The sequence below is a fragment of the Lipotes vexillifer genome, unplaced genomic scaffold (genome assembly GCF_000442215.2).
Source record: "Lipotes vexillifer unplaced genomic scaffold, Lipotes_vexillifer_v1.1 scaffold1262, whole genome shotgun sequence".
Lineage (NCBI taxonomy): Eukaryota > Metazoa > Chordata > Mammalia > Artiodactyla > Lipotidae > Lipotes > Lipotes vexillifer.
This window is the reverse complement of record NW_006775022.1, coordinates 579774-593248: the sequence shown is the minus strand read 5'-3', so window position 1 is coordinate 593248 and position 13475 is coordinate 579774. Positions and strand designations below refer to the sequence as shown.

The 13475-nt window shown below is 43.3% G+C and overlaps 1 protein-coding gene across 1 annotated transcript in view; it reads right to left on the bottom strand.

The window, feature by feature from the left end:
* The window catches only part of DHX32 (DEAH-box helicase 32 (putative)), a 43039-nt gene that overhangs the window by 15650 nt on the left and 13914 nt on the right, over positions 1–13475 (bottom strand). The window contains exons 3-6 of the mRNA XM_007449631.1: positions 9313–9685; positions 3949–4194; positions 2619–2718; positions 2368–2526 (exon numbers count right to left, since the gene is read on the bottom strand). Of these exons, the coding sequence (XP_007449693.1) occupies positions 2368–2526; positions 2619–2718; positions 3949–4194; positions 9313–9685 (878 nt within the window). The remainder of the gene's footprint in view (positions 1–2367; positions 2527–2618; positions 2719–3948; positions 4195–9312; positions 9686–13475) is intronic.

Genomic DNA, 13475 nt, shown 5'->3' with positions numbered 1-13475 from the left:
CCTCCCCGCCCCCTCTGCCCCCCACCCCCAGGCCCCTGTCCACACCCTTTCTAACTTGCCACAGTCCTGTCACTCTGGCCATTGCTATCAAAGAAAAATGCACTCAGCCCGAGTTTGCTACAGATACTTTACCACCTTACATCACATCCTGTGACTGTTTCTTTCCTCCAAGCCACTCCCTCAAGGTATAATTATCACGAGCATATTCATCCTTGCAGCTAGTTAGGAAGGGGCCAGGCCTTTTCTGGGACCTTCTCTCGGGTGGGGAAGCTCTATTGAAGCCGAGCTGGCTAGCATCCTCAGAGGCGGGCGTCTGGCTGGGACTACTTGGCGGTTCTCCAGGCGATGTGCTAATCTCCCCAGGAACCTCAGTGCCAAGGCCTTCTTGACATGCATTCGATTGAGGCCTCTCTTTCCTGCATGCCTCTGAGCTTCTGCTGGAGAACAGCACCCTTTTCCTGCGAGAACAGACAGCTCCAAGGGAGGAGGTGGCTCCAGAGGAAGGAGATCAGTCTTAGATGAGATAGGAGCTCACCTGGACCCTTTCCTCCTAGAGATTCCACTGCTCCTTTGGGGAAGAGTCTGTTGAAAACGTTAGATTCCAAAGAGTTTCCCAAAGTAATTGATTTTCCAAAGTGTTTACTGGGAGAGTTTCAATATAAAACTCCCTGTGATTCTAGGGAAGGACTGGGCGCTGCTGAAGAGCATGGGCCCCTGTCGTGACCTCTAGGTGAGGCCCTGACACCACCCCTCAGGACCATCCAGGCTTGGAGTCTTGGACCATCCACTTGGCTGCTCTCCTTGTGATGAGAACCTGTGTCCACACTCTATTTTCTCTTCTATCTTTTCATGTTAAATGTTAGCTTTCTTAGGCGACCCTCCTCTTCCTTCACCCACTCCAAAGTCTATGCGCTATTTTAAGAAATATTTGAGAAAGCGTAACTCTAATATAACCTATATTTCTCAAGTGCTTGTAATCCTAATGGCACCACTGGACAAAATGACTGAAAAACATAGGAATTGGGACAAAGCACGGCAAAACAGTAGAAATTCTACAGTTTCCTTTTTTTTTTTTTGCGGTACGCGGGCCTCTCACTGTTGCGGCCTCTCCCGTTGCGGAGCACAGGCTCCGGACGTGCAGGCTCAGCGGCCATGGCTCACGGGCCCAGCCGCTCCGCGGCATGTGGGATCTTCCCGGACCGGGGCACGAACCCGTGTCCCCTGCATCGGCAGGCGGACTCTCAACCGATGCACCACCAGGGAAGCCCATACAGTTTCCATTTTAAGTACACTCTGCTTACAAGGTCTTTTGGCTGGCTGCTCTCTCGTGCAAATTTGATAAATGCCATGAATATCATAACACTAAGATTAAAACATTGCCAATCACCCCCTTTGATAAACACAGTGAAAATTTTAACCATGGGCCTAACGTGTTGAAAAAATTAAGGATGTTCTTTGTTATTAATGCACAAGTGAAAACTAAACATCTACTGAAGGGCAATCAGTACTTAAACCAGAAACCTTTATACGGGGACTCGAATACCCACTCAGTTGCAGTGAAGCTAAGCTGTGGGTCGGAACGAAGCAGCAGTTCTAGGGTAAACAGGGCTGGGACTGGGCGGCGGGGAGCGGGCTGCGGCTCTGGGAGCCTCGTCACACAGTAGGAGCGCCGGCCCGTGAGCTTCCCTAGCCTTCTGTTCAGCATCCCGGTGGTTTCTGCGGGAGCAGCCCAGGTCCCGGCCAGGTCTGATACTAGCGGGGAGAAAGCCAGCACCCCTCCCATGGTAGAGGGCCCTCCTCAGTGAACTTGAGGGCAGCGGGGAGCTCCCCAGGAGACAGACGCTCAGACTGTAATTCTAAGGCCTCAGTCTTATGCTTAACAAGCGTACCCCCTTCATATCTCCATTTACTCTTAATTACAAAGGCGTGAACTTCGAGTGGGTTTTCCCCAGGTGACGGTGTGATTCATGAGGAAGGGTCACTTGCCTACAAGTTTTCCCACCGAGAAACACTAACGCTGCCAAGAATCCTCCTGTGTTCAGTTCGGCCTCACACCCCTGTACTCCACTATCCCCCGTGCCCCTGGGTTTCTACTGGCCTGGCCCCATCTCCCTATGTTAAAGTGGCCAAGGGCAGACACTTTTCCAATGTCAGAACAGATATTTCCTAGAGTGTAGCTTTTTTTTTTTAATTTTAAAAATTACTTTAGAGAATGTTTACCTCTAGTGGGGAAAATGCTTCAGGACAAACCAAAGCCCTGGGCTTGCTTGCACCACCAAGGGCCACTGCTCTTAGGACTGGGGACGGGCAAGAGGTATGAGGGCAAGGCTCAGCCAGGCGCCTGCTGACCCGCGGGCACACGGCTACCTGGTCTATTCATGAAGTCACAGTGGCCTAAGCCCGCGATGTCGATTCTCTTCATAAAAAGCACCATGCTGGTTAGGTTGGCTTCCTGCATTTCCGCTGGCTTAAGTGGCCGCATGTCTTCGGAGGCAAATTCTTCAGAGTACAGACAGAAAAGTTTTCCTAGAAGAAACCAAGGAAAATGGTTTTAATGTTTCTGTGTTGCCTCCGGACAGGAACTTAACGTGAGTTGGTTTTGGGGTCCGCAGTGCTACCTGAAGAAGACGAACCGAGAATCTGCTTGCGTATCTCTGCTTGGCTCTGGCTGATGGGCTGCATGACGAGTGAGTTTGCTCTTATTCTAGGGTTATACACCTTTAAACAAAAGACAGCATCTTTAGCATCAGCTCACTGGCCCTGAAGTGATGGCTGTTTGCACACTTTACTTCACAAAAGGCTCTGCTACTCATTTCTTCTGTACAATATTTATTATTGTTTCACTTGCCTTGACATGGAAACTGTAAGAGCTTTGATAAATGGATTTAGGGGTTGTCTGCTTTCATTGTAGCTTCAGTAAATATGGGAGCTCTGTCTCATCTGCTGAAATACAAAATCTGCCACTTCTCAAAGCGCTACACTGCTGATTCGTGTGCCACGTGAAGAAAAGGATGATCAACTGACAGTGCTGCATTTCCTCAAGGTTCTGTTCAAACTGACTGTGATCCCAGGGGTCTCATCTTTATTACATATGCTGGGCTTTTCCAGTCCTATCAGCTAACACAAAAACTGCAGATGGCACTAACAGTGATTTTTCTTAGGCGTAGTTTAAAGGTAAGTAATCACCCTGGGTTCTCTGAATGGTGGACTAATTCAATAAGATCAATCCAAACTGGTTGCAAGGGAACCTTCCTAATGGCTGGAATTGCTCTGTCACAGTAAACAAGGATATTTAAGAGACCCATAGTTTCCTGGAGGGGTAAAAGCTACATAACATCTAATAATGGTAAATGGATCAATACTTGGGTAGATTCTTTTCAGTTTAAATGCTATGATTTCTGAAGTCCCACTGTCTTTGAGAGTTTGAGATAGCCTATTTCCATTTTTCCTAATTTTTAATTTAAGGATAGTGATTAAAAATATACAGACTTTAAAAACAATTTAGGATGGAATTTTATCATGTCAACTATAAAGCCAAAATTTGCGAAAATTAAACTCAGTGTACTCGAAACTAATTTCTAGTAAATTACCTGGGGGGAGATGATAATTACTTTGATAAAGGGGCTACCAAAAATACCCAAGGGATGTATAGAAGAAAAGATCCATTTAGGAGTCAAGTAATTTGCTTTAATAGTTGTCTTTCCTTAAAACTTTTTCCTCTGGCTCCTCAACCAATTTAATTTGTTTCCAGACTATCAACCTGCTAATGACAGGCAGTTACATGTGCTCAAGACTTTTGTTACTGGATGCAATAGTTCTTTGCACACATGGCCAAATACAGAGAAATCCCCAGAGATCATATAGTTCATCCTCACTTTCTGGTCAATAAAATGGTAGGAGCCCAAGACAATTAGCAGCAGTCTACTTAACCACCTCAACAATAATTACCTTTCTTCTCTCCACCCCGACATCAATAACAAATTTGACTGTGTTGCTCCAGATCAAAGATTCTCCAGAGCTAGCCGTTAACACCACTCGTCTCTGATAAACTTGGCATCTTTTTTCTGTTTCATCATTTGGCTTGAACAGTGCACATTTCTCTTTTGGATACAAAGGAACAACTACCAGCTCTCCAAGATCGGGGTTTAAGTTAAATCCTTCTTGACAGATAATTTCATAGGCTTTTTCAATATCCTAAAGTAAAAGAATAACATCATCCATGAGAATAAAGTACATTACAAGCAACTTTCTCCAAATTATATAAAACTATAGGCAAAAGCTGAATAATGTATACAGGGAAAGAAATACTTGTGTTTTCTATAGGTATTGTTAAATATGAAAAGGAGATATAACTGCGTAAGAACATGTCTTTGGGGAAGTTAAATATAATTTATAAATAATTTCAGTGCTTTTAGTCCAAAATGGCTTTCCTCTTGTGAAATGTACTGTCTTTGCCCTTATGCATTCATCCTGCTATTTTTCTAGCTTGGTGCAATTTCTCATATCCATTAACAATGACAGGTGAATAAAAGTTACTCTCACATCAGTGATGATGCACCACTGTGCTTTAATGGTGGCAGAACTAAGAATTCTAAAACAATCTCTAGATTTCCAATAGAAGCATATATACATACATACTCCACAATCAGGGTCTCTAATCTGGGTCATCTTGAAAACTATTATTACCCATTAGCACTTTAAAAAAAGCAGAAATGCAATGAAATAGGCAGGAAATATTCACTGCTATTTATATATTTGCGAGATTCAGGAATTTAGAAATACTCTTTAAAAATGCTTCATTGTCAAATATACTGAATAAAAGAGTAAATTATGTGCCCTAAAACCACAAACAAGTAAGTATATTGGTGTAAAATGCTCAAAAAGCAAGACATTTTACAGAGTACTTTTAAATTAATTAATTAATTAACTTATTTATTTATTTATGGCTGCGTTGGGTCTCCGTTGCGCGTGGGCTTTCTCTAGTTGTGGCGAGCGGGGGTTACTCTTCATTGCGGTGTGTGGGCTTCTCATTGCAGTGGCCTCTCTTGTTGTGGAACACGGGCTCTAGGCACGCGGGCTTCAGTAGTTGTGGCACATGGGTTCAGTAGTGGTGGCTCGCGGGCTCTAGAGCGCAGGCTCAGTAGTTGTGGTGCACGGGCTTAGTTGCTCCGCGGCATGCGGGATCTTCCCGGGCCAGGGCTCGAACCTGCGCCCCTTGCATTGGCAGGCAGATTCTTAACCACTGCGCCACCAGGGAAGCCCCACAGTACTTTTCTATTTCACAAATCACAACCAGATTTTTAGGACCTCATATAAAAAAGATGTCACTTAATGTAATTCTTACTCCTTTTAAATTTGTTTCCAAAATTTCTGTTTTTTTAAGGGCCTAACTAACTACCAGATGGAAGAAGCCCCATTTCATTTCATTACATACTTTAGATTTCATAAAAATCTGAGTAAAAAAAGATGCCTTCCCATGACTGTTAAGTCTGAGTCCACTGTCCAGTGCTCCAGCTCACCTCTCCTTCCTTCCCCACCACCTGTATAGTGGGATTGAACTAACTCAAGGGCTTTGTAGGTGGACAGATCTGCCTAGAAAAATAGTGAGACCTCGGGTGAGCTATTTGAAGGTTATTCCTGAGCTGCTGAGAGGCCCCCAGGAAGCAGGGCAGAGGCTGCCCCCTGGGGCCCACACTGCAGTTATCCCGGTACCTTCTCCTGTTCACACTTCCCTTTTCTGCAGGGTTGGTTTACTTAGGGCAGATTTTTTTTTTAACCAAGCAAAGAGCAGGATTACTGACCGTAATGAATGAAAAATTGCCAGCTGGAATAATCAGAACAAAGCTATTTCTTCCAATTTTTGTAATTCTAATCATGTCATCATTTTAAGTGAGGAAAGCTTAGAAATTTCTACAGAGGAGAACGAGTCCTCGAGCTGCGCCTCGCTGCACAGGACATTCACACATTCCTCCTGGGTGGCAGGTGGTAACCTCCGCACATGGCACTTCACGCTCCACAGCTACCCTGGAGCTGAAAGAGGAGCTCCGATTCCAGCCACGCACTCACAAATCTCCAATCCAAATAACCTTCAAACTGCACGGAAATATTGTACCTAGTTTAGATTCCTCAAGCTGACAGAAAACCTTGAGGGCGTAATCTTCAGAATTTAAAAAAAGTACTTAAAATATTCATTCGGTGCTTCAAACTGTTTACTCATTTCCTTCCCATTCAATGTGTTCAGAGCATTTACGTATGTGGGGCTTTCCTACAATACCTGCAAAACTCAGGAAAACACAGCAACCTGCACTGAAGGAAGATATCTGTCCCCAAATGAAAGGCCCACAACTAGATGGAACATTTCACAGGAAAACCTTCAACCTAAGAGCATCTTCCTTGTGACAGCTTCAAACTGCTCGATAATCTGGCTAGATAGTGTCATTAACCTTAATTTGTTTTCTATTTAATCTATTTCACTTTTTTTTCAGGTTACAAGATGGTGAAGTGATAAGGAACAACACACTGTAAACATGCAGGGCTCCAAGCCTCAATTAAGCACAAGAGCCAGGGGAGCACGCAGTTGTGGGTATTAATTCCAGCAGGTGAGGGGCTAAGTGAGCAGTGCGAGAAAATGTGAGGCACCTAATGTTCACCAAGCCAAACGTGAGAGTATTTCTGCAACTTTAAATGGATTTCCTAAGAGAAAAGTGACCGTTAGTACACTTCTGTTAGACTGCTTGGGTTTGTTTTCCTATGACATTCAGTTGCTATGGCAGATTTTAAAGTTTTATACAGAAATCAAGAAAGCTTCAAACAGCATGGGGAAAAATGATCAACAGCTGTTAACATGGATTTCAGAGCAAGACAAAACTTTCCAAAAGACAAATTCCAAGACCATAGGAGAGTGTTAATCCTGACATAAGTAGTAAAAAAGAAAAAAAAGTCCATCAGCCTACTGAACTATGTTCCGCTTTTTAGGTGGTAGATGGGGAAAAGAAACCCAGATAACACCTGTGGAATTTGGGGCTGAATTGTAAGGAAAAACACTGGTTCCCAGAGAAGGTATGCTCCAGCCTGCAGAGCTGCTGCCCCACCCGCTGGGCAGCCTGCTGGGAGCCTCTGGACAAGGAGAACCACACACCCCCCCCCCCCCCCACTTGGGCTGGGTATGACTCGTGTGCCCCCAGCCCCCCCCCCCCCCCCCCCCCCCCCCCCCACAGAGATTCCAGTGCTGGACCCGGGCCACAGCAGCAGCCCCTGCCAAAATGACGAATCCTCATTCTCAGAGGCTCAGAATTGCAAAATCCGCCCAGAGCTTTCACTACACTATCACGTTCATGACTTTCAGGACTGATGGTTTCTTAATAGGAAATGTCTTTCTGGTCTGACTTCAAGGAAGATTATATAATTTTCTAAGCCCTGTGGATTTTACAGTTTCTACCACTATCCTAGGTAAAAATGCATCTTCTAAAGTCTGACAATTCAGAAGTCACTCTGCCATTAATTATAGCTTATATGAAACTTGTAAGAATCAAATACTTTAAGAATCAAATATTACCCCCAATTCTGTTATGAGCTTTACTTTTCAAAAATCAATTTTGGAATTTTTGGTTACTCTGACTAAAGATGACTACTCATCCTATCAGTCTTAATTATACTGTCCCCCACCCGATCCACCCCGAAATGTATGCCTTCTTTTCACCTGGCAATTCTAACTTTCAAATGTTTCAGACTTCTAATTCTGCCATTCCTCCCTTCCTTAGCCTTCAGCCAGTTATACTGAGAACCTCTAATTGTTTTCATAAATACTTCTTCTGTCTCCTTAATCATTTTGTTACTTCCCTCAGGACTTTCTTGAGTATCTTGAATCATGCGGGATTAGGGAACGATCATAGAATAAATCACTGTAATCAGTTGAAGATTTACTATTCAAGAAACTGTGTATAATCTACACAGGAAAAATTGAAAATATGCTGTAGTTATCATATATTTGAGATTCTAAATTACTTTCTTTATGGAAACAGATAAAATCTAAGTTGTGAGAAAACTGTCTAAAGTTCCCCAAACTAAAGGGTCAGTCATCCTTTATGCTTTGACTATAAAGCAGAATAAATACTCCTGAAGGTACTTGTGAAGGCCTGTGAATACTTAAGACAAGGCTCTGGTAAAGAGCTGAGGTCCTTGTCTTTGTTCAGCTGGTGGCTCAGCCAATATCATACAGTTTCCTTTTGGTTTCTGTTTAATCACTGGAATTACTACATATCTGGGTCATGGTCTAAAAGCCAGCGCTTTTTTTACTCTGAGTGAGATGACGGGTAGGGTAAAAAGGCCAGGAAATCAGTCTCTAAGAAGAAAGGCCTAACTCTTGAGATTCTGGAGGCTTTTAGATTTGGCCCGCAGAGCAGTGGAGAGAGAAGCAGGGCCACAGTAACTGCATTAAAAAAAAAAAAAAATGCAACCCCAAATGACACCTTGACTCTATAAAAGCAAAAAGAGACGCTCAGCTGTACATTTCCCATTGTTCTTTTGAAAGACATTGTCAGATATCGAAGTGAACATTTTTCTCATTCATCTTTTTAAGAAAAGTGTAGGGAGATAGCCTTCTGACTGTGCTATAAATTATATTTTCCTGCCTAACACTCCACTGACTGCTGTAGGAACATTGTGGGTACTTCTTTGTTCCCTGACTCTATGCCGAGGACTTAGCTTATGTCCCACATCTCCAGCACATGCGCCTGCCATGAGGGAGGTGGCCGTGAGTGTGAGATGAGTGTGTCTTCTCTACTGAGACAGTTCACAGCAAGCCTTTGGGGCAGCTCAGGATCTCACCTGATCCCATGGAAGGAGGTCAGCTCTGGAGATCACCCCCAGAAATTCCTCAGAGTCCCCACCTCCCCACCCCCGTTCTGTGTTTCACAACAGCTCCTGGGTTGGTTGTATGTATGTATGTATGTATGTATGTATGTATTTATGCTGTGGCTTGTGGGATGTCAGTTCCCCAACCAGGGATCGAACCCATGCCCCCTGCTGTGGAAGCACAGAGCCCTCACCACTGGAACTCCAGGGAAGTCCCCAGTTCCTGCCTTTAGAAGCACTTCCTTGTTTGCCTTTCAGCATAGGTTTTATTTACTCTATATCAAGGATTCTTCTAAAGTATGAAAAAAGAGGTGTGATGGAACCAAATAGCAGTTCCATCAGTTAATTAGTAAACTGAAACCTGTATGTTAGTTATTAAAAGGTTCCCAACAAGGTTAAAAGGTTCCCAATAAGTAAACTTATTACTCTCTTAGGTTAGAATGAATATTACTTACTTACTTGTTCACAGGCCAGAAACACTACAATGTCACCCTTCTCACCGGAGCGGTGAATTTCAAAGATAAGGCGTAAAATAGACTCGAAGGACTCCTTCTGAGCCCCACTAAGGTACACAACCTCCACTGGGTGCTTGTTTTTCACTTCTATGAGAGGCACGTTTCCATAATAAGAACTGAGTTTGCTGATAAGGTGAGGTGAGGAGTTAATTATGAGCTTCAGTTCCGGTCTTGCCAGTAAAACATCTTTAAGAAGTCCAAGTAACACATCAGTTGCAATGCTTCTTTCATGAATATCATCTAAGATGATGATCCCATAGCTACCCAGAAAAGGACTGGACATCATTTCTCTCTGTAACATATCATCAGTACAATACCTACAAAGAAGAAACATGAAAGTTAGAATACTCTCATGAAGAAAATCATATAAAAAAACTCCTAACATAAACAACAAAAATGCCTTTCCTATATCCTTTTGTCTAAATCAGGAGTTTAAATCTTTATCGGGGGCCAAGATTTCTTCAAGTTGATAAAATCTACAGGCCTTCAAAATAGAAAAATACACATGAACAAATTTTAAGCACAGTTTCCATGTGTTCACAGACCCTCTAAAGACCATCCCTGAGCCCTAGGTTCCAGACCTCTGCCTTACATGTTCATTACAGATACTAACAAGAGCTACATTTAACATTTGCCCTGAGCTTTTTTTAAAAAAGTAATTCAGCAAAATACCCTTGTCCGGTAAGAGCTCCCCACCCCCCCACCCCCGTTCCATCAATGTTAGAATTTTGAGTCAGAGCACACACTTCAAGGAAAGGATACACAGAGGACTGTCCTCTCTCAGGCTCACAGCCCAGTGAGCCCACTAGTAGGATTCTGTCAGTGGCACATTGTGGGAGATGACGTCACCAGGGTGTTAGCATCAACGAGTTGGAAATGTCATCCAAATAATAACCACACGAAAGCATCTAAAAAGTAACCACCTATTTGAGGGCAGCGTTCCTGGAGGAGGAACGGGTCATTAGTGATTTTCATGGATTTCCAGTAGTTCTTGGGGTGTATTTAAAAATAATAGTAAAAATAAATACCTATTAGTCATCCAGCACCATACAAACAGCATCTTTCTGACACTATTTACATATCTGCCTATATTATTCCTTGAGGAGACCAATTTCATAAGTTTTCTACCCATTTAAGGTATTTATTTTATGTGTCCCTGTCTACGGCAGGTCTGAAACTGCTATTCTTAGAAAGGTCTGCTTGCAAGGTTGGCCCTTGGCTGGCATTTGGGAACTTAGATTTGGGAGGGTTCTCACCATTCCCAGAACTGATGCTTACTGTTTGTAATATGGTCTAACCTGCTTTCCTTCTGGGAGTATGGAACTTTAGAATACAGTAGGAGGCAGAGGGTGCCTATGTGACCAGCCCCCAGTAAATACCTGGGCACAGTCTCTAATGAGTTTCCTTAAACTCGTTGCTACAACTCACAGCTGGAGGAACGAGGCATATCTCGGGTGAGTCCACTGGGAGGTGCTCTCGGAAGCCTGTGCCTGGTTTCCTCTGGACTTCACGCCTTGCACCATTTCCCTTTGCTGGCTTTGCTTTGTATCCTTTCACTTCAGTAAATCTGAGCTGTGGATTAACTATATGCTGAATCCTACGAGTCTTCCTAGCAAATCATCAGACCTAGGGGTGGTCTTGGAGACTCTGAAACAGTCCTCAATTAACCCTTTTCAAGGAAGAGAGGAAAAGGAGAAAACATTTATTAAGTTCCTAGTGTGCGCCAGGCATTGTGCTGATAGAATAGATCTCATTTAACCTTTAGAATAAATCTTCAAGGTAGACATTACTATCCCATTATTTATAAATGAGGAAAGAGGTTCAGAAAGGTTAAGTACCCTGCATAAAGTCATAAAGCCAGGGAGAGAGTCAAGATTTAAGCCTGAATGTCTATTACATCTCATGCCACTGTCAAATTAGAAAGACGGGTCCCTTGGCCGCCATGGATTGGTAATAAAGCCCATGTTCTCCCTCTCTGCACCTTGACGAGATCAGAACATTTGCTCTCTGCCTTACTCCTACACTTGTTCTCATTCTGTGTCTGTCTTACCGAAAGAGTAATGATAAGTTGCTGATTACTCCTTTTCTCAAACTTAAGAAAGAAAATATATTGAATACTACAATATTATACTTTGTGCAAGATGCAAACAAACAGAGATGCATCCAAACTCTAGGTTTCAGGTCATCTTCTGCTGCGGGTAATTAGTATATGATGTAATAAGTACTATTGACTCTTGTCTGAAAACAAGTTGTTTTAATCTAAGCTACTTCCTTAATGTTATTCCCTTCTGAGCAAAACTCCTCTAAGCACTTATCTGAGAGGAAGAAATGCTCCCTCTCTGCCAGGCAGAGGAGGTGTGTGTGTTATGTAAACACATCCAGGCTTAATTAAAAAGGGAGAAGATGTGACTCACCTAAAACTCTAACAGACTCAGCAAGCTAGACCTGGCCTTCCAAATGATTATATAAAACGAAGGGAATACTGAGGATCCACCCTAAAACATACCATACAAACCTCCAGTTTTCTTCGTAAGACAGAGATCTATTTCTTACCTTTATATTAATAAGATCATCTGTACAGTGCTTAAGAAAACACTGTTCCTGATAACTATGTAAAAGGATGGATGCATTTTGGAAATGTAATTTATTTTTTAAATTTATTTTTATTTATTTTTGGCTGTGTCGGGTCTTTGTTGCTGCGTGCGGGCTTTCTCTAGTTGTGGCAAGTGGGGGCTACTGTTGGGTCTTTGTTGCTGCGTGCGGGCTTTCTCTAGTTGTGGCGAGCGAGGGCTACTCTTCACTGCGGTGCGTGAGCTTGTCATTGTGGTGGCCTCTCGCGTTACGGAGCACGGGCTCTAGGGCACATGGGCTTCAGTAGTTGTGGCACGTGGGCTTCAGTAGTTGTGGCATGTGGGCTCAGTAGTTGTGGCTCGTAGGCTCTAGAGCGCAGGCTCAGTAGTTGAAGTGCACGGGCTTAGCTGCTCCGCAGCATGTGGGATCCTCCCAGACCAGGGCTCGAACCCATGTCCCCTGCATTGGCAGGCAGATTCCTAACCACTGCGCCACCAGAGAAGTCCCTGGAAATGTAATTTATATTCGAAATTCTTAAGACTGAAATTTGGAAAGCTAAGAATATAGGAAAGTTTTATTAATATTTTCTGAAATTATATGTATTGAATTTGACCTTAAACATTTGAGTAATTTCTAAAAAATTCAGTGTTCTAGAGGGTCCATATTTAAAATGTATGTCACTTCCACAAGATATTGTGATATCTAGTTCAGAAAGACTATTTTAGGTATATAATATTCGGGTGTTCACTGTTTTGAAAAAGGCCAGAAAAAAGCTTAAAGAACTAAGCTGTTTTATATAGAATCCAGAAAAATGGTAGTGGCATAAAGATTATATTTACTAAGTACCTATTATGTACCCAACAGACTAGATGCTAAGGAGTTACAAAGAAAATGAAAAAGACAATATCAAATACAGAACACTACCTTCTATAATCAACAGTCACCCTTAGATCCTCTTATTTAAATAGCTATTCAATCTGAGCTTACCAAAAATTATGGCTAGCATGTGTCTCCAAGGAAATGAATGCGGCCAGAATTTACCTTTTCACCCAAATCGCTAACAGATGCATCACGCTCCCATACACCAGTCACGGGCAGCAGCTCCCTGAGTCCTCACAACAACCCTGCGAGCTGGTGTGTCAACCACCGCGTTTCACGGACGAGGAAGCATAAGCAGAGAGGCTGGGGGACTTGTGCAAGGTGACAGGTGGGTGGGTGGCGGAGACACTCATTTTACAGCCACGCCGCCTGCTCTTCAGAGCACAGAGCACCAGGAGGAAAATAAGGGACGACTTTCTTTTCTCTTATCATGTAGAGCTTTTCACTACCTTTGGCCCCTTTGCTGAAACTCAAACCCTGGTAGCAATAAATCAGAGTATCTGCTGACTCTTGCACTGGTTGGGGGATGTCAGGGTGGAAAGTGCAGCATCCCAGCAACAAGAGTGACTGTAAAGTAAAGATGAGATGACCCGGCAGCCCGGCAGAGGCAGAAGGAACCAGAACCCGCAGTGGCCAAAGGAGGCTGCTAGTTTCCCT